Raw genomic sequence first — 23,735 nt, 5'->3', positions numbered from 1 at the left:
CAGATTATTAATTTATTTACAAATATTTTTATTGGTTTGACTTTGAACCATTAAGTCCACTTTGCAAATAAGGCTGTAATTACATATATAAAGTGCTTGCTCCAATTGTGCCTCCAGGCAAAGTGCTTCAGAATACCATTATGGAAAATGTATAAACTGCAATTTCTTTTGATTGAAAGTTTAACTGACACTTTTTTGACTGTAGAAAGATCTACTTTTAATTAATGGTTAACTGCTGCTATAAATACTAATGTTCTACTTTTGTTTGACCAGAACGTTGTTCTAATCTGGTTTTGCAAAATGTTTCAGTGGTTTTGGAGATGTAGAGGTCCTATGTAATGACTCTCTCTCCCCTCCTTCCTCTAGCGGGAGGTTTTCTTTTGAAGAAGGGACTGGCATATAATGGCAATTTAGATTTAGGTATAATATTCTGGGATACTACATTACAAACAAAAAAATGGATGCAAGTAAGCGATGATCCAAGCCACTTTGGAAACAGAGGTAGATCAAAGTGGCATTCAGGTGTGATACTGGCAAAAGGGCAGTACTAAATAGTAGTTTTACTGTCCGTGGACGAGTTGGGGGGGGGAAGGAGGGGAGTTGTAGGGTTTGTGAGCAATATTTTAAAGCCACATGATTATATACTGGTGCAAAAGTAGAAACACGTGATTATGTACCTGCTTTGTTGGCAAGTTGTGGCGGCCACACAAAAAATGACTACACAGCACTGTGCACCCAGGTCGTGGCCCAGTTCTCCACTTACCTTCGGGTCGTTAAGCCTGAAGAATGTGACGAAATGGACAACACAAGACCAACATAATAGGAGCAGAAAACGTACAGGTGGGACCAAAGGCGAATTGAGGCCGCCCTAACACAGGAGTGAAGCCTGGCAAGACAAAACACGTGTGTCAAAATGCAGGCTTTCTATCACTGCATGCAGCTGTAGGAGGAGTTGGTGATGCGACTGAGGAGAAGACCCGGGGCATTCAATTACATCTGTGATAGTGGACTTTGACTGTGATTTATGATATAACAAGATGTTGAAGTTACAGCGTACTCAACTTGATACACCACTGATTAGTGTGCCTTTAAATACCTAATTCTGTTTTCCTCAAAGACCATATACAGTTCAGAGAACATTTAGAATGATATGATGCTTGAATTGTAGTACGCAAACCAAAAATAACATGTAGGTTTCTGATCTATTTTAAAATGCAGAAAGTGCTAATTAGAGCTTGGTTTTGCTCAAGTTACTATATTACATAGTACCTTCTTGTCAAGATCATTATCACCCCAATAAGGTTTGAGTTCTATACTTAAGTTTCCCACTTAAATATTGTTCTTGATTAGGTCTTACATCACCTCCTCACCACCAATGTGAACTCTTCAATTCAATGATGTATAAGAGCATAGGACTGAAGGGATACTGTCATTTGGCTGCACTCCTCAAAATATTACACTTTCAAAATTATGCTTACAAACCATAGCATCTTTTATCAACCTGCCCAAAGAAGTTCCAAGGAACTTCAAGAAGGCTCACAATCCTCTTTCTGCAGTCCCGATTTTCATCTTAGCAATGGGTTTCTATTGGAAGTTGGTTCTGGTTTTCATCCAGCTTCCCCTTGTTAGTTTGCATCAAATCACTGTCATCTAGCCATTGCCAGTTAAAGTAAGTCTTATTAGCAGCCCTACAAGCAACACTAAAACAGCAACAACCAGAGCAAAACTTCTACGAAGAAGGAGAGCTTGCACAGATAACACTTCCCCAACAGTTGTCACGGCACAAGGAGGGCTTTCTTCTACAATGCACTGGTCATCAGTGTGGCTATCATTCAGGAAAGTCTCATCATCTTCGATTTCCACTGCAGAACAAAATGTACACAATTATGAACAGACAAAATGACACCATCTGCAATCTCAAGATTTCGAATCCAATCAGACATACTAAGTTGCAGGGATTAAGCATATACAAATGTTTGTTTGTGAAAAGAAAAAGGTTAAGGTCATTAAGTAGATTCTGAAGAATACTTTGCATGTTGTTCAAGTTTGTAGTAGTCACAGTTGCCAGATAATTCCAGAAAACTGCAAAGCTTTTCCCAAGCCTTACTGTAAATTGTAAGTAGGAAGCTAGTTTCCTCAGGTATTTAGATACTTCTCAATGGAGACGGACTCAAAATATTCCAAGCTAAGAGAAGAAATGACAAGTGGGCTAGAAAGATTATGCACAGGAAAACAAGTACTCATCAGAAGAACAAGTTACTTACCTATGGTAATGCTCTTTCTGGTACATACTCTATCTAACCTCAGATTTCCCGTCTTTGAACACTCCCCAGGCACTAGACTAGGTATGGAAAGTTTTCGCCTACAATACTCCTGTGAACCAGTAGGTGTTACTGTACGGCTCCGTACCACTCTGGAAGTGACAGAGCGGACCCGCATAGAGCGCCACCCATGTGAGCAGACATAAGTTTCTTCTTCTTTTGTTTGTCTTTCCTTGCCAACAGACGCAGAGAGTGAACAATGTTGATACAGTGTGTTGATTCCAAATTTGGGACCTTCTTAGTTGTTAAAAAAGAGGCCTCACCAGAGAACGTGGTGGTAGGAGGCAGTGAAAAATCTATGGTAAGATAGAGTATGCACCAGAAAGAGTTACAAAAGGTAAGTAACTTGTCCTTCTGATGTATATTTCTAATCACAGATTCCTCACCTTACAATAAATACCAAGGCAGTACCGCTCCAGGTAGGATGATGTGTGGAGTGGAATCAGACCAAAAAAAGGTTCTGCAAGACCAAGCAAGCAAAATGCCCTCCCCTCTGGACCCGGCTGTCAATACAGCAGTTCTTCGGGGATGTATGTACCAACACCCACGTCGTAGCCTGGCAGATATCAAGTACAGGAAGTCCGTGTACCACTGCAGTGGTAGCAGCTTTAGACCTGGTGGAATGAGCTCCAGGGCCTTCTGGCAACTTCTCTTTTACCAGCTCATAGCAGATATTAAAGCAGAGAACGATACACGTCAACAGGGTCCTCCTCTGCATAGCCTTCACTTCTTCACACCGGAGAAACCTAAAAACAGCTGATCGTTCACATGTTATTTGGTCAGATCAATATAATAGCTTAAGCCCTTTTGGGGTCCAGCTGATTAAGCCCCTCTTCCTCTTTTGAAAGGAGAGGGGACAAAGAACGCAGGCAAGAAGGCCCCAGAGCCCTTAGCACGAGTTTTGGAAAGAAGAACACCCAAGTCCAGTTTGTCTGGGAATAATGTGGTGTAGGGCGGTTGCATTGATAAGGCCTGAAGTTCACACACGCTGCAAGATGAAGTAATCACAATAAGGAACACAGCCTTGAAAGTCAGAAGACTCGGGAAGCAGCTATGCATCAACTTGAAGGGCGTACACATGATAAACATTAAGATCAAATTAAGGGCTTACCAGAAACTGCTGAATCAAGCCCCCCACAGAATGGATGTTTATCACTAAGAGCAAACTAAAGCAGTTGGGTGGCAGTTGCCGCAGATGAAGGGGACTGGGAGGACTGGTGTCCGTGCGGACCTGCGCACTGCCTGCCAGACACACAACCAGGCCACAAGATTGGGGTGACTGCTGTAGAGCTGGGAGAGACTGTCTTTGCCTACACCTCGGCCCTAGAGTGGCCTCTGAACTGATGAAGCAATTGCTTGGTAGGGATGAGCAGACCCAGAAAGCATGATGTGGCTTGACTTTCCTTACAACACTCCAAGGCAGATTTAGGTTTTCCAACGAAAAGTTGAGAATCCTCAAAGGACATACTCATATGAGCGGTTTGTACATCTCTGGAAAAACCTGTGGAACACATCCATACGTGTCGCAGGATCTCAATATTAGTGCCAACGGCCAGTTCTAGGCGACGTGTAGCATCTAGGCCAGCACAAACCACAAATTTGGCCGCATCTTGTCCACCACGAATTATCTGGGCCAGAGAGGACCTAAGGTCTTACAGTACTGCAGGCAAGATCTCCCTGGCCATATCTCAGAAAACACCTGTGGAGCGACCCAATAAACAAACAACATTTAACGTTCACAACGGCAGGCTGGAAAAGGAAAACGTATGTTTGTCAAATGCCTCTATACTCTTGGACTCCCACTCCAAAGGTGTAGTGGGGAATAAACTGGTGGTTCACCTTACACGCTGAAGTCTGAACCACAGTGTTCTCTGGAGTAGGAACTTTAGTAAGAAAATCAGGGTCACCAGGAGCTGGTCTGAGGTGTGCGGCCACCTGCGCCTATTCAATATTGGGTAGGAGCAAGGCTTTGACCAAGTGCCCATCAACATCAAGGTATGAGTGAGGGCGTTGTTAAATGGAAGCAAGTGCTGGCACGAGAGTCAACATTTCATTAAGGATGTTCATTTTGGTATCGAATAAAGGCACCTTCAAATTCAGGACCTCAGATGCCTTTCGGCCCAATACTGAAAATTATGCACTCTTCAGTTGGTGATTCAGGTGGCGAGTCAAACCTTGTTTCAGGGTCGGTATTAAGCACACTGGTCTCTAGTATGCAAGCACAGTTGTCATCTATATATATTAAGGAGGGAGAAACAAACTCCCACCCCTCCAACATCATTACCCCATCTTGGGTGTCCCTCGTTAGGAATCATAAAGATAGCAGAGCCTTTACTGGTGCATAGGCACTCATAGAGAGTCTGGACCAGAGTCAAGCTGTATGACGACTCGCTGAGCTTTTTTTACTCTTGTAAAGTGACATCGGTTGAGACTGCGCTTAAGTTAGTTATGTGTCAAACTTTCGAATCATCAGAGTCCTCTTATGACACTGGTTTCTTTGGTACTGTTATCAACAAGTAAGGGCCTGGTGCAGGTCTTGGAACCAGAGTGGACATTCGAGACTGAGTTGGTACACAGCCGAGTACAGGTGCCCAGGGGTCAGATGGTGCAGAGGGGCATCTGCCAGTTGGAAAACAACTAGAGATCCCCTGGTGTTCCCTGGGGCCCCGAGGTGCACCAGAGGGAGCCCGAGGTGCACTTAAAATCTGCAGCGTGGCCTCCTAGAAGGTTTCAACTTGCTGCAGAGTCACAGATGGCCTGGGAAACTCGGGACACAACAGAATCAGTTGAGCAATTGGCTCCTTGACCAGGGAACTACAGGGAAATTGACTGACATTGTAATACCTTGGCACACCTCTTTGAATACTGAGTATCAAAAGGGACAACTTAGAGTGGCATCGGGAGTGAAATAGAATCACTGAGAGCGGGACTTATGCGAGGGCTTCGACTTCTTATGTTTAACATAAAACTTCGCTTCTCAGCCCCAGATCGCCTTTAGGTGCATTTATCGCATAACTGAGTCGTGTCCCAAGCCCAAGCACCAGAGACATACCTAGTGTGGGCTTGTGACCAACATTTACTTTCTATAGTCACAACATGGTGTAAAACCTGTCATTTGAGGAAGGGACAACGTGCACTAGCACCGCAAATTTGTTTGGAAGTCAAAATTGAGAAGCCGAGCTCCCAATCAGTGTTGCAAGGCACAATAAGAAGGGAACGGATGTCCGCATGCAGAGGTGATGCTTATATGAGGTACCACTCAGTCACTTCAGGGATGGTACAAAGCCAATGCAGAGCTGCATGAAGAAAAGTTTCTGGATCCAGCCTCAAGAGTATTCCAAGGTGAGAAATCTGCAGTTAGAAATATCCATCAAAATTATATCAGTGAAGGTAACTATCTCTTTCTTTAAACAGACACAATTTCCTCTCCAGATTAGGTATTATTATTATTACATACACATTTGGAAGGAAACGGCATTCAAACGTTTTACCTCAAGATGAGTTGAACTACCAGTTTTACAAACAATGTATCACTTGAGCATCGGAGTGAAAGTAAGTACCTGAAGAGAAAACATGCATAGAGGACTACACAGCAGTATTATAGATTCCTTAAATGGCAACAGCTCTGTTAGACTTGGCATCTTTTGGCGTGTTTCCCCTGGGTTTTTGCTTTCTGACCTCCCGGTTTTGACTCGTTTGTGCTGGCTTAGTGTTTCTGTGCACTTTTCTCACTGCTGATCAGTGCAAGTGCTCCTGTGGTAAAATGTGTTATGGATTTGTGTTTCCATAATTGGCCTATTTGATTTATGTATCAGTACTTAGTAAAGTGCACTGAGTGTGCCAGGGCCTGTAAATCAAATACTGTTAGTGGGCTGCAGCACTGGATTGTGCCACCCACACAAACAGCCTGTAAATGTAACTGGCCTGCCATTGCAGATCCAGTATGCAGTCTGGGACTGCCATGTCGACTTGGCAAGTGTACCCACTTGCCAGGCCCTAACCTTCCCTTTTCTTACATTTCAGTCACCCCTAATGTAGGCCCAAGGTACCCCTGTGGGCAGGGTGCAGTGTATGTGAAAGGTAGGACATGCCCTGGTGTGTGTGGCATGTCCTGATAGCGAATTACTGCCAATTTCGTTTTTAGGTCTTGCCTGATCCAGCGCATGCGCTGGTCTGGCCAAGACATTTTGTATACGGCTTTTCAAAGTGCTGCCTGTGGCCTAACGCTTGCGTGCAAGTGAGCGTGCATGCGCACAGCGCTATGTGTCTTTCCTCCGCTGCGCTCGCAGCGCGCGATCGCAACCGCGATCACTATCGCGGCCGCATGGCCAAAGCTTGTTTATTTTAATTTTGCTTTTGTCATTCGCGGCCGCGTCACTTTCGCGGCCGTGGCCAAAGCTTGTTTATTTAAATTTTGCTTTTGTCATTCGCGGCCGCGTCACTTTCGCGGCCGTGGCCAAAGCTTGTTTATTTTAATTTTGCTTTTTGTCATTCACGGCCGCGTCACTTTCGCGGCCGCGTGTCCAATGCTTGTTTTTAACTTTCATGCGCGGTTTAACTCACTCCCTGGAGACAGGAAGTATTTCACTTTAAAGGCTTTCCCCGGACGCTGACAAAGGTGCGTGTCCTTCAACTGTATCCCACTGTTCCTGGAGAAAAACTTCAAAAACGACAGGGTGTCATGCTGTACTGAAGCCTTGTTTTATTGTAAAACTGAACAGTTAGAAAACCAAGCAGAATAAAAACCTTTAGCCAGGAGTCCGTCATATCCAAACACAAGCTGGAAGACTGCCCTATAATCCAGTTATTTTTGTTTGATTTTCGTAGTACTCACGCAACCCTGTTGTTGATCTGCAGCCCACAAATGCTGCTACAATACATTTCTCAGCTCAGCGGTTCATGGAATTTCCAGATCACCGGAGCACCGCTGTCATATTTAGTACAGCTTTCTGGTTTTTTTTGCCCCACTTTCTTGTACTGTTTGCAGTTGTTTTGCAGCTTGTGCTGTTTCTTCATTTCGTTTTGTGATGCCTCGATCCAGAAAGGTAGATCTTTACACAAGCAACCCTTGCCAAGCGGAAGTTACGCCTTTGCACGTGTGCGACCTTTAATGCTAGCCAGGTATTCGCACACATTCCCGGGGTTTTAGCTCTTTGTGGTCCTGTTTTATGGTCGACTGGACCGGTTTTTACTGTCGATTTCCCCAATATTAAAACAAACATTGCCTACGGCAAGCTAAAATCTATGCAGTCTTCCATACATTGCAAAACACTTATACACCGTGCATTTACTTTTGCCACTTTTTGGGGGGGCTAATACACTAACGTGGGGCCTATCTTCTGTCACAGCCCGACCCTGCTATTGTTCCGTAATTGTCAAACGTATATGTGTGATATTCACATACATTTGAAAATTACATCTATTTTTCTAACCCTCTGTGTGAGTAAAGAATGCACAGCATACATTAGGCATCCATAATGTTAGGAAACACGAGAATTCAGTTTTTTATTTTCCCCTTGATTACAAATATTTTCCCTATGAACATCCTGTAAAACAGATTCGTTTTGTGCCCTGTTCCAGACGTTTTGGACATGTTACCATTAATCATGGTAGTAAGGTCATACTAGGCTACCAGGAGGGAGGGAGGGAAGATATGGTGCATGCTATGCAAACAGGGGTGTTTAACTGAGCCGTGGTCCACCCCTCCCCCAAAAACAGCTTGACCCAAAAAGATGGTTAATTTGGGACAGCATGATTAACAAGTGTGCATACTCACTCATTTAACACTCACTCAACTCTGGCCTTTGTATTTTAATCCTAATAACTTAATCCAAGAAGCTCTGTTACTTTTAGTGTATTCTTTTCTGTGTTAGAACAAAATACGTCTCGTAGCTTAGCTAACAAGCATTGGCATAGCCAATAGGTCTCGCTTTTGGGACCTTATAAGTATTTAGTTATGCAACAGTTGCATGGCTAAACACTTATGAGGTCCCAAAAGCGAGACCTATTGGCTATGCCAATGCTTGTTCACTATTGCAAGGCTACCTGTTCCCCATAGGACAGAATGGGGGGGGGGGGGGGGAGGGGGTTTGTTTATAACCTCTTATAAACATAACTGGCTCTGGGAACTAGGTAGGAAAATAAAGTTTAGAATGCCTGACCTCAGAATTTAAAGATTCATCTTTTAGTGAAGGTGATATTTACAGTCGGTGTTTGAAAATACCACTTTTAGAAAGTAGGTATTTTCTTGCTCAGCCATCCAGCAGGCCTCTGTTGGGTTTGTGGATTGACTGTCTGGGTTTTGGATGCCAGGGACTGGGGAGCAGCAGAGGCTCCAGAAAGTCTAGGTGGGTCAGGAAAGGGCTGAACAGACCTGGGCTGCATTTAGAGTAGGGGGAGGGCCTTGCACCTGAATGGCCTGGTCTGCCTCTGACCATGCCCTCTCCACCTCCTGCCAGGAAGCCACACCAGAGAGGGCAGAACTGGTTTTGGTTGGGCACGGACACTCTGTGGTATAACTATTGGGGGCCAAACCCTTGAACTTTAGAACTCTTTTGGACCAAGAAGACTGCCAAGAAGAAGAGCTGGAGAAGCTATGAGGAAGAATTAACACTTTTTTGTGGGCTTTGCTGTGTTGCCTGCAGTGGCTACTTCTGTCTGGGGCAGTGAAAGGACTGGACTGAACTTTCTGCAATCTACTTTTGTGAGTTTCTCCAAGGGATTGAGGTAGAGCTTGCCCCCTGTTCAAGATCAGGAACAGCAAAAACTTCAAGCTCTTCTGCCCTCAGCACTGGGAACTGTGTGATTGGTGCTACAACAGAAGAAAAAGCAACCCTACGCCGTCTACAATGCCACTGCCAACTCCGTGTCCTGAAGGCACCACACAGGGCACCACCGCAACTGGTATCACCGCCGCTGCCTGCTGATGCTGCAACCGAGCCGCTGCTCCCACCGTGACCTGTGGGCCCCGCACAGCCTCACTTCGTGACGACGCCTTGGTACCCCCGACGATGAAGCTCCATGCCGAAATAGACGCCGCTGCTTGCACCATTGTTCAAGGCCACCGCTCGTAAGTTACATGATGCACCGCTCTCATCCCGCATCGCAGCCTTGGCCTGCATGCGTCATCGACTCCAGTTCGTCAGCCGACGACAGTGCTTCAGCAACGGTAGCGCCACTGCTTGCACCGTGACCTGCCAGCACCACGTGGAGCACCTGCATTCACTTTGCACCGCGACCCTGGTCTCACCAACGCCGAAATCTGACGCCACCACCAAGCCGCTGCTCGCACCGCGACCTGAGGGCACAGCATGCCGCACCGCTACACTTCGCACTACAGCACCCGACAGCGCTCCTGACTTCAACCGCGAGGAGGTCGATCTGCAACGACTGTGACTTCAAGGGCCCGACGACTCCTGCACCGACCTCCGGAACCAGAGCCTGCGGACGCTGTGCTTTCGGAAGCTCAACAAGAGGTCGGCGATGCCCTGTATCTCTAAAGGTACTGTTTGCGGGTCTTCCAGACAACGTAGCTGGCCCACGATGCCGTGATAACCCTGGACGGAGATATCGACATCAAGGAACTGTTTTTCAAACATATTTTGATAACTGAAGATTTCTAAATACTGTATTGTGGATTCTTATCGTTTTTGGTCTTGTCTTAAGTATATAAAAATATTGGATATTTTTCTTAACTGGTGTGGCGTCATTTTGTAGTGCTTACACTGTATTACTGTTGGTTATGTGCAAATGCTTTACACACTGCCTCTAAGATAAGCATGACTACTCGTGCCAATCTACCAAGTGGGTGAGCTGGGGTTATTTTAGGAGTGTAAATCCCTTATCCTGACTAGGAAGAAGGGTCCCTACTTGGACAAAGGTGCAAGCCCCTGCCATCTAGAGACCCCCCTTTTATAACAACCTCTCACTAATGTGGTCAGAGAATTTTGAATTGGTGGAATGAATCCCATGACAGGCATCTATCTTTGCATTTCACCAGTACACCAGTACTCAGTAATCTAAGTCACTACAGCACTAGTCTACTCTGCTACCCACAATTCCTCTGGAGGATCCATCACATGCAACAAATGAATGTCTACCAATACAATACTTCTACAATCAATTTTCAAAGCACTAAAACGACTGTCAAGCACATTTTGCCAAGAGTTCCTATACGGGTAATAATGTGCATCTGTAGTGAAATGCCTATTCCTACACAATATGGTTCTTCACATTCTGCTTAATCAAGTAACAAGATCTCATTATACTTTCCTGCTGGCATATGCACTGCAGTCTCTAAGCAGATCAAGTATAAATCTCTTTGTATGGTACAAACGAAGCTGTTTTGAGAAAAAATCCTCTGTATGTGCATCCTCATACTAGATCGCTATTAATCCAGTACGTCTACAATCCCTTCAGGTTTGTGTACATAAAGTGTTACATTTCAGTAACGTAAGTGTCATATTATGCTCCTCTCCGTGAGCATCAATAGATAGCCTTGGATGACAATGTTATGCTTCATAAAATTCTGAAAATAACAGTCTTTCCGCCTCCTTAGATAGAGGGGTGGGTGGAGCAGAAAGAAACATGCAGCTGAAAGCAACTGAATTAAAAGAAACCCTGTAATTATATCTGTAAGAACAAATGATTTTTGTCCTTCATAAATAACATAATTGGCAAATCTGGTGACAATGCATTGCTGCAGACTTCGGCTTTTTGGCAAGGCACTGCAATAGCAACTACAATGACTAATTAACGTATCAAAAACATTAACAAACAGTTATGCATAGACTCAAATTAAGGACTCACTGAGTCAACATCACATTCAAATGTAGTTACAGACTAAACATTGGGAGATTATCTAGATGTTATGAAGCAATAAGTACTGCAGTTCAAAGGATGGGAGATGTGATGTGAAAAGCATTTATAAAGCGCGGCGTACACTATACAGTTTCTTGGCGCGGAGGGAGGGGGCGGAAAGCAACTGCCTGAGGAGTGAGAGGGAGGCAAAGGTAAGGGCAAGAGTAGAGGTGAAGAGGGAAGGAGAAAACTGAAAAAAAAGGAAATTTAGTTTAGTTTAGTTGTACGCCGAGCGGAAAAAGTGAGTCTTGAGGAGGGATCTGAAATGGGTGTAGGGAGAAGCCAGTCTTATGTCCAGGGGGAGGGAGTTCCAGAGGGAGGGAGCTAGGAACGAGAATCTTCGACCGCCCCATTTCTTACGCTTGACTTTGGGGACTATAAGAAGAGCCAAAAGAGCCGAGCGCAGGTTGCGGGAAGGAACATATGGGTGAATGAGAGAGGAAATGAACGAGGGGCCAAGGCCGGCAAGAGATTTAAAGATGAGTCATCCTAGCTTGAATTTGCAGCGTTCAGAGACGGGGAGCCAGTGCAAGGATTTTAGCAAGGGGCGGGTGTGGTGGTGCCTCGGTTGGTGGAAGATGAGGCGGGCCGCCTGGTTCTGAACAAGCTGCAAGCGTTTGAGCTGGTAGTCAGGGATGCCAACATACAAAGAATTGGCGTAGTCAATTCTAGAGATGACTAACGCCAGAAGGGCCAAGGTAAGAGCTTCGATGGTGAGAAAACGCGCAATTTTCCGAATTTTACAGAGTTGAAAAAAGCAAGAAGAAACAGTAGCATTTATCTGGGGCTTCATCGAAAGGTCTTTGGTGATGATAACCCCCAGACTTTTTGCCGAATCAGTAGGGCGGGGAAGACGGCCCAGGCTGGAGGGCCAGAAGTTAGAGTTCCAGGGGTTGCAAGGGCCTCCTACAAGAACCAGTTCGGTCTTGTCGGGGTTGAGTTTCAGGTGGTTTGCCCCCATCCAATTACTGATATGGCCAAGAATGGCTTGAAAGTTGGAGACTGACTGGTCCGAGGAGTCGATGTTAAAGACTAACTGGATGTCGTCCGCATAATTAAATGCGGAGACATTTTTATCTCGGAGAGAACTGATCAGAGGGGTGAGATAAAGGTTAAAGAGGAGTGGGGACAGAGAGGATCCCTGAGACACGCCGCAGGTCAGCCCAACCCTGTCCGCAGAGAACTGGGATAGCCGGACCGCTTGTTGGCGGTTGGTAAGAAACTAGCGGATCCAGTCAAGAGCGGTACCCCCTATCCCAGCCTGCCTGGCACGGTCGACCAAGATGGTGTGGTCGACCGTGTCAAAGGCGGCCGACAGATCCAGAAGCACCAGGGCTTGGCTGGTGTTACAGTCAGCTCCCCTACGCAGTTCTTCCATGACAGAAAGTATGACCATTTCAGTAGAGTGGGCGGGCCTGAAGCCGGCCTGTTGGGAGTCGAGGAAGTGAGACTACTCAACAAACTAGCTCAGGATGTTGGTGACATGGGTCTCAAGCACCTTTCCAAGGTAAGGGAGAAGGGAGATGGGACGGAAGTTGCTCATGATCGTAGGATCAGCTGTCTGTTTTTTTAAGATAGGTACTACCTCAGCTGTCTTAAAGATACTAGGGACTAGGCCGGAAGTGAGGGAGTTGTTCAGCAGTGCCAAGGGGGGGATCGGGACACGCAGTGAAGACCTTGCATAAGAGCTTGGGGGGGCAGCAGTCAGTGGGAGATCCTGAAGTGACTTTGCTAAGGAGGGCGGGGAAATCCGCCTCCGTAATGGGGGGAATCTGAGTGAGAGACTGGGGATAAAGGGGGTCAACGTGGGGGTTGTCTGGGAACACAATGGAGTCCGAGACGGGCAACACCGAAATACTGTTTTTGATTTTTGCAATCTTCTCGATAAAAAATGATTGAGGGAGTTACAGAGCTTCTGGGAAGGGAGGGGTTTGATGGAAACTCTGTCTGGATGGGATAGCTCCTCCACAATCGAGAAGATGCTTTTAGATTTGTTAGATTTTGTTAGAGAAGTGCATGGTTTTGGCTAATACAATAGAGGATTTGTACCCGTTGAGTAGGGATAAAAACTCTACCCTGGCTTCGGGGGCGTAGTTTGTGCGCCACCGGCGCTTGGCTTGTCTGAGACCAAGCTTTAAAACTTTAAGGTCCTCAGAGAACCATTTCTGAGCATCATGAAGACGTCTAGTTTTGATCCGTTTGTAGGGGGCGACCGCATCACTGGCGGACTCAAGCCAATGGCTTAGGTTAGAGGCGTGTGTGTCTAATGAATAGGATTCCAGGGGAATGGAGGTACTGAGTAGGTTGATGAATTGGCTAATGTCGGTCTTATTCCAGTTTCGGGCGAAGAGATTAGTATCGAGGGGCCTGCTGGGACAGGTGGAAGTTTTAAGGGAGAAGGAAATGAGGAAGTGATCGGACCAAGCACACGGCAGTATAAGGGGGGCCGAGATCACTAAATTAGAGGTCCTGACCTGATCCAGTGAATGGCCTTTGGTATGCGTGGCGGTGTTTATATGTTGGCAGCAGTTCAAGCTGCGCAGTAAGTCGGAGAAAGCTAGCGAACAGGCACTTTCCTTCTCATCCTGGGGCCAGTAGTTGAAGTCTCCGAGGACTAGGATTTTAGAGTTATTGATGACTACCTGGGATAAAAGATCTCCAAACATAGATGGAAAGTCAGGCATGGACTGAGGGGGGCGGTAGACTAAGACACAAGTAAGGGGTGATACTGGGGAATCCAGTCTGAGTGCAAGGCAGTCAACCTGAGGGATCCATGATACGGTAAGGGTGGAAAATCTGATGGAGCCTGATGATGGCTGCCACACCCCCTCCGGGTTTACCGGAAGTCCTATTGGTTTGAAGAATGTAGTAACCAGGTGGAATGGCAGCCAAAATGTTGGGGGAAGATCAGTCGTGCAGCCAAGTTTCAGTTAGAAACAGTATGTCGGGGTTATCGGTGTCTAGGAAATTAAAGATTTCCGTCTGATGTTTTACGAGTGAGCGGGTGTTAAGATAACGCACTTTGAGCTCAAGGCTGGAGGGTGAGGACCAGGGAGAGGGGTGAGAGATAAATTGAGGAGGGGTAGGGTCTGTGCAAGCATCAAACTCTGGAAAAGTGTTTCGAGTGTGACCCAGACCAAGACGGTTAAGCAGCATGCGTGTAGATGGGGCTAAAGGCCAGGGGGCGTGCAGGTCAAGTAGGTCAGCAGGGTAGTATTGAGTGATACGGACAGAGTGGCGGGCCCCGTGCCCCGTTCGGACGCGGACGGGTGCAGACGGGCTTGCCTTAGGCGCGCCTTCGGCGCGCCCGCTGCGCTCGTCTACTGCGCGTCCGATGGGTGCACATGTTTTATAGGCAGGGCGGGTGAAGGTGTTGGGAGGGGGCGCGGCCAGCGATGGTGGGCGTGTCCTGGGGAATTCCAGGAAATGGCGGCCAGGCGAAGTTACTGACGCCGCGGCAGCGATCATTCCGCTGTGCGGGGGATGCCAGGTGAGAAAACAGAAATAAGTGCCCAGAGAGGGAATCACAAAGTTTAAAAGAGACAAATTTCTGCAAGTATTTTTTAAAAAGTTACCGGCTGTCAAAACTCCCGGCTTCCGCCTCAGGAGGTTGCTAACAGTGCCGGGCGCTTGTAGTCAGCGCGCGAGAGTTAGTAACTTAACTAAATAAGCACTTCAGTTGTCATTGTTCAAGTACAAAGACTAAAAAAGTAGACAGAGAACACCACAATGCCTTTTAAGTCATATAAACATCAGTTTCGCCAACCATAAAAATACTTAGTATTTCTATGATCAGCTCTGACCCTGCTATCTAGGACTTCATTGGACATTTTATAGCCCTATAATCTTAACTGCTGGAAAACCAAGCACGTAGATAGAGACGTTTCTAAACCGAATGCAGACACTTGCTCTTGCCTGTGACAACAGACAAGGCTACATTGCAACCTACACATTCTACAACAGGTGAAAAAACCAAAGTCTTTTTGGCCACTTCAGTGCTATCAAAATCATGACTGACCCGAGTACCCTTAACCTCCATCACAAACTGAACAGGTAAAAATTATTAAATTAAATGCTTTCTGTACTAATATGGCTTTTCGGAAAACTCTAGCTTTCTGAAAAATACTCCGAACCAAAACCTGGAAGGTTTGCAGCTGTGATGGGCAGCTAGCTGATACATTTGCAGGAACACTAGCAAAGAAAATGCACTTCACAACCTCCAGAGGTTTACTGTACTCTTGGTAGGTTGTCAGACTCTGCAGAGGGCATCTTCATTGTGCTTGCCCACCTGATGTGCCATCTACACCGCAACACCTCAGTGAATCACCTAGAAGCATAACTTCAATGCTTTCTTTCACTGTTTAATTAACACCACACAAACACTTGTTTGCATAATATATGGCAACAGTATTGTCTTTAGGTAAGACAATATTTTCCTTCATCCTGAGGATAAAATGATAGCCGCAAACACAACTTTCTTTGCTTCAACAGATTTATCTATAGCACAGGCTACTGTCCCAAAAGAGCACTCACTTTAAAGCCATTGAGTTGAACCTCCCAAATCGCAGTGTGATCTGTAAGTAAGAATACTTACCAAGACAATCACTTGAAAGAATATTTCAAGAAGAAAAATACAATAATTGTATTCTGAAGCCTTTCTGAATGAGTAGGGCCATACAAAAGAATCACGTCAATTACCTTTCTCATGACCATAATCTTTGATGATACCAAATTGCACTTCAATAAGATAATTGAACGTAATATAGTAGTGGTTTTCAAACTTCTGACTGACGACCCTCCGTGAATCACAAATGGAAACCAGTGACTCGCCCTACAAATTGAATCTCAGAAATAATACACAAAAAAGTGCCAAATATATGAGCTTAGAATATCTACTTTCCTCTGTACCTGCATGTTTAAATTTAAGAGCTAATACAAACCTGCATAAGACCTTATTTGTATTCAGAAATCAACAGGCAATCCTGTGAAATCAGAGTTCTTTGCAAAATGGTGGGACAGAAGTAGTACATGGATTGACATTGGCCACAGACAGATACAAGGCAGCAATTGGGATTGATAGGGACATACTGGAGACCTCGCAGGGCCTTTGGTCAAAAGGTGACAAAGGCAGTGACTGCATGGGCGTGGTTTGGACGCCGATCGGGATGGCGGCGTGAGCCTGCAGCTCCGTGCCTGATCCCCGATAATTCTCCTGTTAACCGGCCAAAACGCGCCGCTGGTGGCGCGAGCCTGTTGCGCTGGGCACCGGGACCGAAGTGGACGGCGAGAACAAGACGGCGGGAGCCCGGGCGAGGGGCTGGAGCCGGATCGCGGAGCGGGACGTGTGGCGATCAAAGAGCAAGATGGCGGTGGCCCCGAGCGGCGGAGCCTAACTGGTGCCGGACGGAGGTTCGCGACTGCGGGGGAGGCTCGCCGCTGGCGGGACTGGGCGGAACCGGTCACCCACTGTCCGCGATCCCGGGGACCCGGCGTTGGTGCGAGGAGCTTTCCGCGGCGGCGGCGGGGGATTCTGCCGCCCCTCCCCCATAGCGGAACGCAGCGGCCTAGTGAGGGGAGTCCGACTCTTGGAGGGAGGCGCGGTGCGAGACGCCACACACAACGGCGAACAACGGAGACGGTGAGGGGAGCGGTGCATCCTGCACCGGAATCAGGGGCTGAGTCGCTGCCCTCGTCGCCGGCCCCGTTTGGGCACGGCTGCCTGCGGAAGGACGTGGCTGACCGGAGTGGCTGCTGGGCTGCGGAGGGGACAGGCTCGGGCTCTCTGCGGGAGTTGGCGGCGGAGCCAGGTGAGACGCACCCAGTGATTGTGGCTGGACGGTGATGGCGGCCTGAAGGGACAGCAGTACTCGGATTGGGGAGCGCTGAGGACCGGCACGCCAGACGACTGCGGAGTAGCGCCACCCCCGGGTGCACGGCTGGCCCAGTGGGGTGGATCGAGCTGGGTCCTCCTCGGCGCTGGAGCAGGGATGAGGTGAGCCTGCACTGTTGCTGACGCTACGAGGGGTAGCGGAAGGCCCTTGCCCTGGGTGGCGTTCGGGGGCACAAGGACGGAGGCACGGGGCTACTGGCGCCTGCAGCGGGCGGCTTTGGCGGAGGAACAACCTGCTGGCCACGAGCAGAGAGTATCCGGGCTGTCGGGCCGCTGGGCCCTGGGGGAGTGGACCGCCCCCCGAGGAGAACACCGATCTCGGTGAGCGGGCGCCGGGCTCCGGGTCCTCTTCCCTGGAGTGGACGGAAGTTGGAACCGACTTGTCTTCCAGAGGTGCCCTGAACTGGAGCTAGCGCGGGGCGGGATGACCACTAAGGGTGTCGCACCGCATTTGCCTCCCGGGCACGGCCGGGCGGTGCTGTCAGCCACGGCTGGTGGGGCCCACGATGACCCGGAGGGCTCGGCGCAGGAACGGCGCCTGAACAAACGGCTGGATGGGATCCTGGAGGCGATCACCGCGACCAAGGAGGCCTTGCATCAGGACATAGCGCAGGTTGCCACTGGACTGGGCCTCTTGAGGGCCGATCATGCCAAACTGGCGGACAGAGTAAAGGACAATGAGTTGCTGCTCCAGGAGCTCAAACCAGCAGCGGTGACCGCGGAACGCAAACTTGCTGATATCCTGGGCCGTCTGGCGACGCTGGAGAAACGGGCGGAGGACGCCGAAGGTCGCAATCTGAGGAACAACGTGAGGGTAGTGGGCCTGCCGGAAAAAGTTGAAGGGGATGACGCTGTGGCCTACATGGAGAACTGGTTTAAAACGACTGTGGCCCCGGGGGGCCTCTCCCCCTTCTTTTCCCTCGAGCGGGCGCATAGGGTCCCGGCTCGCCTGCCCGCGCAGGGCCGCCCTCCCAGACCAATGGTGGTCAGACTCTTGCATTACAGGGACAGAGACCTACTGATACAGAGGGCGCGCTTGGAAGGCCCCTTTCAGGTGGCCAATAGCTCAGTCACGGTGTTCCCGGACTACACACAGGAGGTCCAGAAGAACAGGGCTTCCTTTTTGGCCGTGAAAAAAGAATTGCGGAATGAGGGCCTGCAATATTCCTTGCTGTTTCCAGCGAAGCTGAGAGTTATCGTGGGCGGAACGACTCACTTCTTTCAGGCCCCTGCTGAGGTGTGGACGTGGTTGGAGTCGTATCGCGTTGGCACGGCCCGGGGGGGAAGGAGGAAAGGGAGCGACAGAAACCGGTCCAAGTGCGGAAATCCTAACGCATCCGCAAACGCAACAAACTCCAGAGAGCGGAGCGGGACGGACAGATGGCGGACGACAGACGGGGAGCGCTGGCTGCGACGGCGATCATTACGGGCTCACAACGGGAGCAGACATCAGTGGGCTCGGACTCTGGTGAGGAGGCCGGGCAGTCCGGCGGAGAGGTATCAGAGGCTGACAGTTCTGGGGGGCCGGCGGTCACCCCACAGACGGCTGATGGATTATTTGACGGGTGACACTGGGAGTGAGGCCACATTCACGACTCCTGGTCTAGCTGGGGGTCCCGGTGCTCAGCGGACTCGCAGGTATGGTGCTGAGACACTCCGGGGGTTATGGGCTCGGGGCGGGGGCTTGGCCTGCCCTGGGTCAGCTCTGAATCACCCTCGCGCTGCCCTTAAGGCTTTCTGTGGAGACGACCACAGAGTAGGGAAGGTTTGGAGGGTTGCAGGTTTGGATGGGGGCTGATAGTGCATTATTGGGTCCTGTTCTGGGGAGTGGGAGGGGGGGAGTTTGTGGGGATGTTTTGGTTGAGGGGTTCTGCTGCGCTGCTGTAGGTGGGCCTGGGACACTGGTGTGCTGGTGGGGTACTGGCTGCAATGGGGACGTTACCTAATTTGAAATGCCTCACGTGGAATGTTCGTGGTCTCCGCACTATGTCTAGACGATACAAGGTACACGCCCACCTGGTGAGGCGCGGCATACAAATTGCATTCCTGCAAGAAACTCACTTAACTAAACAGGAACTCACTGCGCTGCAGAGGAGATGGCGTGGCCAGGTGTTTGGAACTACGTGTTCAGCGTTTGCCAGGGGGGTGTTGGTATGGGTGAGGGCAGGAGTCCCATTCCAGGCCACGAATCAGTTGGTGGACCCGGAGGGTAGATTTGTGGCGGTGGAGGGGAGGCTTTATGGTCAGGACGTAGCCTTATGCAGCATATATGCTCCCAATACGGACCAGGCCCGCTTTTTTGCTAGCCTGACGGGCTCATTGGCGCACTTCTTTGCGGGCCCCATATTGATAGGGGGGGACTTCAACTCGATCACTGATGTGGCACTGGACCGGTCGCATCCGCCATTGGCCGACTCGCCGGTGCGCCGGTTAGCGGCGCACAGGGCGGATTGGCAGGAGAGGTGGGGACTGATAGATGTGTGGAGGGAGCAACATCCGGGAGACCGGGACTATTCCTTTTTCTCCGCGCTGCACGCACTGCATGTCAGGATAGATGCCATTTTGTGCAGCAGGGCCCTGGCTCCCGTGATGGCCCACACGGAGTATCTCACTAGAACTATCTCGGACCATAACCCGTTGCTGTTGACGGTGCAGTGGCAGCGGCCGAGGTCAGCGGTCCCAACATGGCGGCTGCGACCGGATACATTGGAAGATCCGGTGTTTAGTGATGCGGTCCAGCAGGGCGTAGAGCACTACTTTAGGGAGAATGAGGGCTCCACTGCCACGAGGGCGATGGAATGGGATGCAATGAAGGTGGTGACCAGAGGCATTTGTATAGGCAAATTTGCGAATGTACGGTCTACAGTCCTGACGGCTCTGGGGAAGGCGGAGGGGGTGTTGCGGGATATGGAGCAGCGTAGGCCCGAGCGACCAGATTTACAGGACAGGCTGCTTGAGGCGAAGGAGGTGGTAGCGACTGAAACAGAGCGGCTGCGGTGTTTTGATTACAAGCTGTATCTAGTCAGAGTGCATGCGGAAAGGGACAAGGTAGGAACGCTACTAGCTAGACTAGCTAACCCAGAACCCCGAGGTTGCACGGTCATGAGCATTCGAACGGAGACGGGGGAGGTGGTTTATTCACAAGAGGCAGTGCTGCAGCGGTTCAGGTCATACTACACGGACCTCTATGAGAGCCAGCTGGGGGTGGAGGACTCCGCAATAGCTGACTATCTGGCGACTGTTTGTCTCCCGCGGGTGGATGCCGAAACTGCGACGGAACTGGGCGGGCCCGACACGCTGCAGGAGATCCGGGTGGCCATTAAGCAGATGGCCAGAAACAAAACGCCGGGGGTGGATGGCCTGACGATCGAATTCTATGCGCAGTTTGTGGATGCCTTGGCGCCCAGGCTCTTGCTGGTCTACGCTGAGGCCATGGAGCTGGGGCGTCTTCCCCAGTCGATGAGGGAGGCATTGGTGGTGCCGCTGTTGAAGCCCGGCAGGGACGCCTCTGATGTGACGTCGTATAGACCGTTGTCTATGCTGACGGTCGATTATAAAATACTGAGTCGCATATTGGCCACTAGATTATTGCCACATATGACCAAGTTGGTTCATGAGGACCAAGCCGGTTTTATCCCCACCAGGAGTACGGCCTTGAACATTCGCCGCCTGGTCCGTGTGATAGACAGCGTTTGGGGCCCTGAGCAGAAGCCAGCAGTGCTCTCCGTGGATATCGAGAAGGCTTTCGATAGCCTCGAATGGGGGTACCTCGATGCGGTGCTCGAGAAGTCCGGCCTGGGGGAGGGGTTCGGACGTTGGACGAGGGTCCTTTACTCCTCTGCTACGGCCAGGGTACGGCTGGGAGCAGTCATATCCTCAGCTTATCCGGTGCGCAGGGGGACAAGACAAGGTTGCTCGCTGTCTCCCCTGTTGTTCGCCTTGGCGATGGAACCTTTGGCGGCACAAGCACGGACAGGGGCGGTGTACGGCGGGGTTAGCTGTGGGGAGGAGACGCATCATATTTCGCTGTACGCTGATGACCTCCTGCTGTACCTGGAGGACACCGGTGACGCTCTGGATGGGGCTATGGGGATGCTGTTGCGCTTCGGCAGGCTCTCGGGCCTCAAGGTCAATTGGACCAAAACCTGTGTTTTCCCGCTGCGGGCAGATGTGCCATATTCCCCTCCCACTCTGGATGTGGTATGGGAGGCTACGTGCTTCACTTACCTGGGGGTCCGGATATACCACGACATCGTGAACCTGTTGGATGGTAATATAGGGCGTTGTATGAGGGCCCTGAAGGGGTGCATGGCCTTCTGGGCAGCCCTCCCGCTCTCGGTGCTGGGCCGGGTTGCGTTGCTGAAGATGGTGGCTCTGCCCCGACTGCTCTATTACTTCCGCACCCTGCCAATATGGATCCCGCAGAGGACTTTCAAAGAATTGTAGACACAGGTTACTGGCTTCCTGTGGGGGACCGGACGGCGGAGGGGGGCCCTGACTGCTCTGATGCGGCCTAAATTCGAGGGGGGACTGGCGGTCCCTGATTTTGAATTATACTACCTGGCGGCACAGCTTCAAGTGCTGACACAGAACGTTGCTAAAGTGTTCAGAGGCCCGGAACAGGGACGGGGGACTGGCATCCAGAGGCACGTTCTCTCCTACATATTCATGCAACAGAAACTAGACCCGAGAGACTTATCCATTGAAGAGAGAACTCTTCGGTTATGCTGGCAAAGGAGCATAAAGAGAGCGAAATCGGCGCGACCTTATGCACCGGAGATCCCGTTGGGGATGCTGACGGCGTTGCCGCATGGAGGCGACTGGTACCCGCTGGCGGAGTGGGAAGAGCTGGGGTTGCAGATGGTGGGGGACCTCTACGTAGACGGGGCGCTGGCCCCCTTCGGGGTTTTGCAGGAGCAGTTTGGCCTCCCGGATGGGAAGTTATCTCCTGCATGCGGCGGTGAGTGCGGCGCTACAAATACATTGGAGGGAAGGGTTGGCGGAACCCACCGCAACCCTGACCTGCCAGTACGTGGTGATGGCGGCGGGAACGATTAAGGCGGTGACCTGCCTCCAGGCTAGACTGCTGCAGGAGGGGCTGGAGCCGCTCGCGGCATTGAAGGAGCGGTGGGAGGAAAGCATGGGCAAACCCATCCCGGACACGATCTGGAGCCACATCCAGCGGAGGACCTGGAAGGGTAGTGGGAATGCCCGCTTTCAGCAGGTGCATTTCTTCATCCTCCATAGGGCATATTTGACCCCGGGAAAGATTAGTCGATACTTTAAGGTTCGGGATGCCGCTTGCCCGAGATGCTTAGCACTGGGAGCCGAACTCGACCACATGCTGTGGGGGTGCCCGAAGCTTGGGACGTACTGGGCTGAGGTGGGGGAGATCTTGAATGCAATAACTGACCGGGAGGTGGAGTTTGACATGGCGTCGTGTTTACTGCTTTGGTTCCCTCACACGGCAAAGACGAAGGTGACGAGCAAATTCATTGACTTAGGGCTCATGTTGGCCCAGAGAGAAATTACATGGCACTGGAAATCCCGGGAGGGCCCGTCAGTCGGGCGATGGATATCCGAGTTGTTGAAATGGTCTAGATGCGAGAGTGAGATTAGAAGGCGGCAGGCAACTAAGGCGGATAACGAGAAGGGGTTGGAGTGGGTGAGGGCTTGGGAGTTCCTTGAGGCTGGGGAGACTAGATGCAAACCCCGATGATTGGCACGCATTAGTGTTAGGAACCACTGGTAGGGCCCACATCAGCAGCAGTTCAGGGGTGGGGTGGGCGGGGGGTGGGGGGGGAGTTAATAGGGTAGGGTTGTAGTGTTATGACGAGTTGGATTTGGGGAGAGAATCTGATAGGAATGAAAGCAGAGGCTCTCATGGGACATGGACCGGGCATCGCTATGAGAAGATCGTTGTGATAATTTGATTCACTGTCTAACTACGCCACCCAGCCCCCGGGATGTGGGCTAAACGGCTGTGTGCATTGCTACAACGAGGGGTGTGATCTGAGATTGTACGCGGATGCCGGTTGCCCCGATGGATGTTTTGTTTAAAATGCTGCAATAAAAACATGTTTAAAAAAAAAAAAGGCAGTGACTGCATAGAAGCTAGAAGCGCAGGTACTCATTATGCCAGAGTACATGGGGCCTACAGGTAAGAAGTACTCAGCATCTGGGAGTATTTCAGCTCCGCTGAAAATTGCAGGCACACCATCTTAAAATACAAGTGCGGGTGCTCGGAGTTTGTAAATTTCTGACCATGTAAAGCAGTGGATGGGAGAATGTGCAGTCTGGAAGGGCCTTTTGAGTAGTCTTCCTTTCCATACATACATAGATCAATAAGCAGTTAGAATCCCTGCTCTCTGAATTTACAGCTGCAATTAATACTAGCAATCAGCTTCTGACTAGAAATATTTTTTAAATACTTACAATTTTTCTAAACCTATCTTTATCGGTTTTATTAATACAGATTTCAAGTAAGGATTTCTGTAATATGATGAAACTATTATCCTCTTAGGAGGAATCACCGTTACAAGCTTATTTAGTGCAAAATGGTTATAACTGACAAAATAATGGTTAGAGTTATATGGGCCATGAACTACCATGAATAGATGCCACAGACCCCAGGACTCCAAGGAGCATAGGTTAAGAAATAATGC

General features: G+C 49.7%; 1 protein-coding gene across 4 annotated transcripts in view; it reads right to left on the bottom strand.

Annotated features, from left to right (window-relative positions):
• Positions 1 to 11: 11 nt before the first annotated feature.
• LOC146858425 (multidrug and toxin extrusion protein 2-like) overlaps positions 12 to 23,735 on the bottom strand; it is a 564,202-nt gene continuing 540,478 nt past the window's right edge. For all 4 annotated transcript variants that reach the window (XM_085649344.1, XM_085649345.1, XM_085649346.1 and 1 more), the window contains one exon: positions 12 to 1,862. In XM_085649344.1, coding sequence (XP_085505470.1) covers positions 1,651 to 1,862 — 212 coding nt within the window. In that variant the 3' untranslated portion in view covers positions 12 to 1,650. The remainder of the gene's footprint in view (positions 1,863 to 23,735) is intronic.

This window comes from Triturus cristatus, chromosome 3_2, assembly GCF_964204655.1.
Source record: "Triturus cristatus chromosome 3_2, aTriCri1.1, whole genome shotgun sequence".
NCBI classification, from domain to species: domain Eukaryota; kingdom Metazoa; phylum Chordata; class Amphibia; order Caudata; family Salamandridae; genus Triturus; species Triturus cristatus.
Note: the sequence above shows the minus strand (reverse complement) of the source record. Positions and strands in the feature narration are given on the sequence as shown.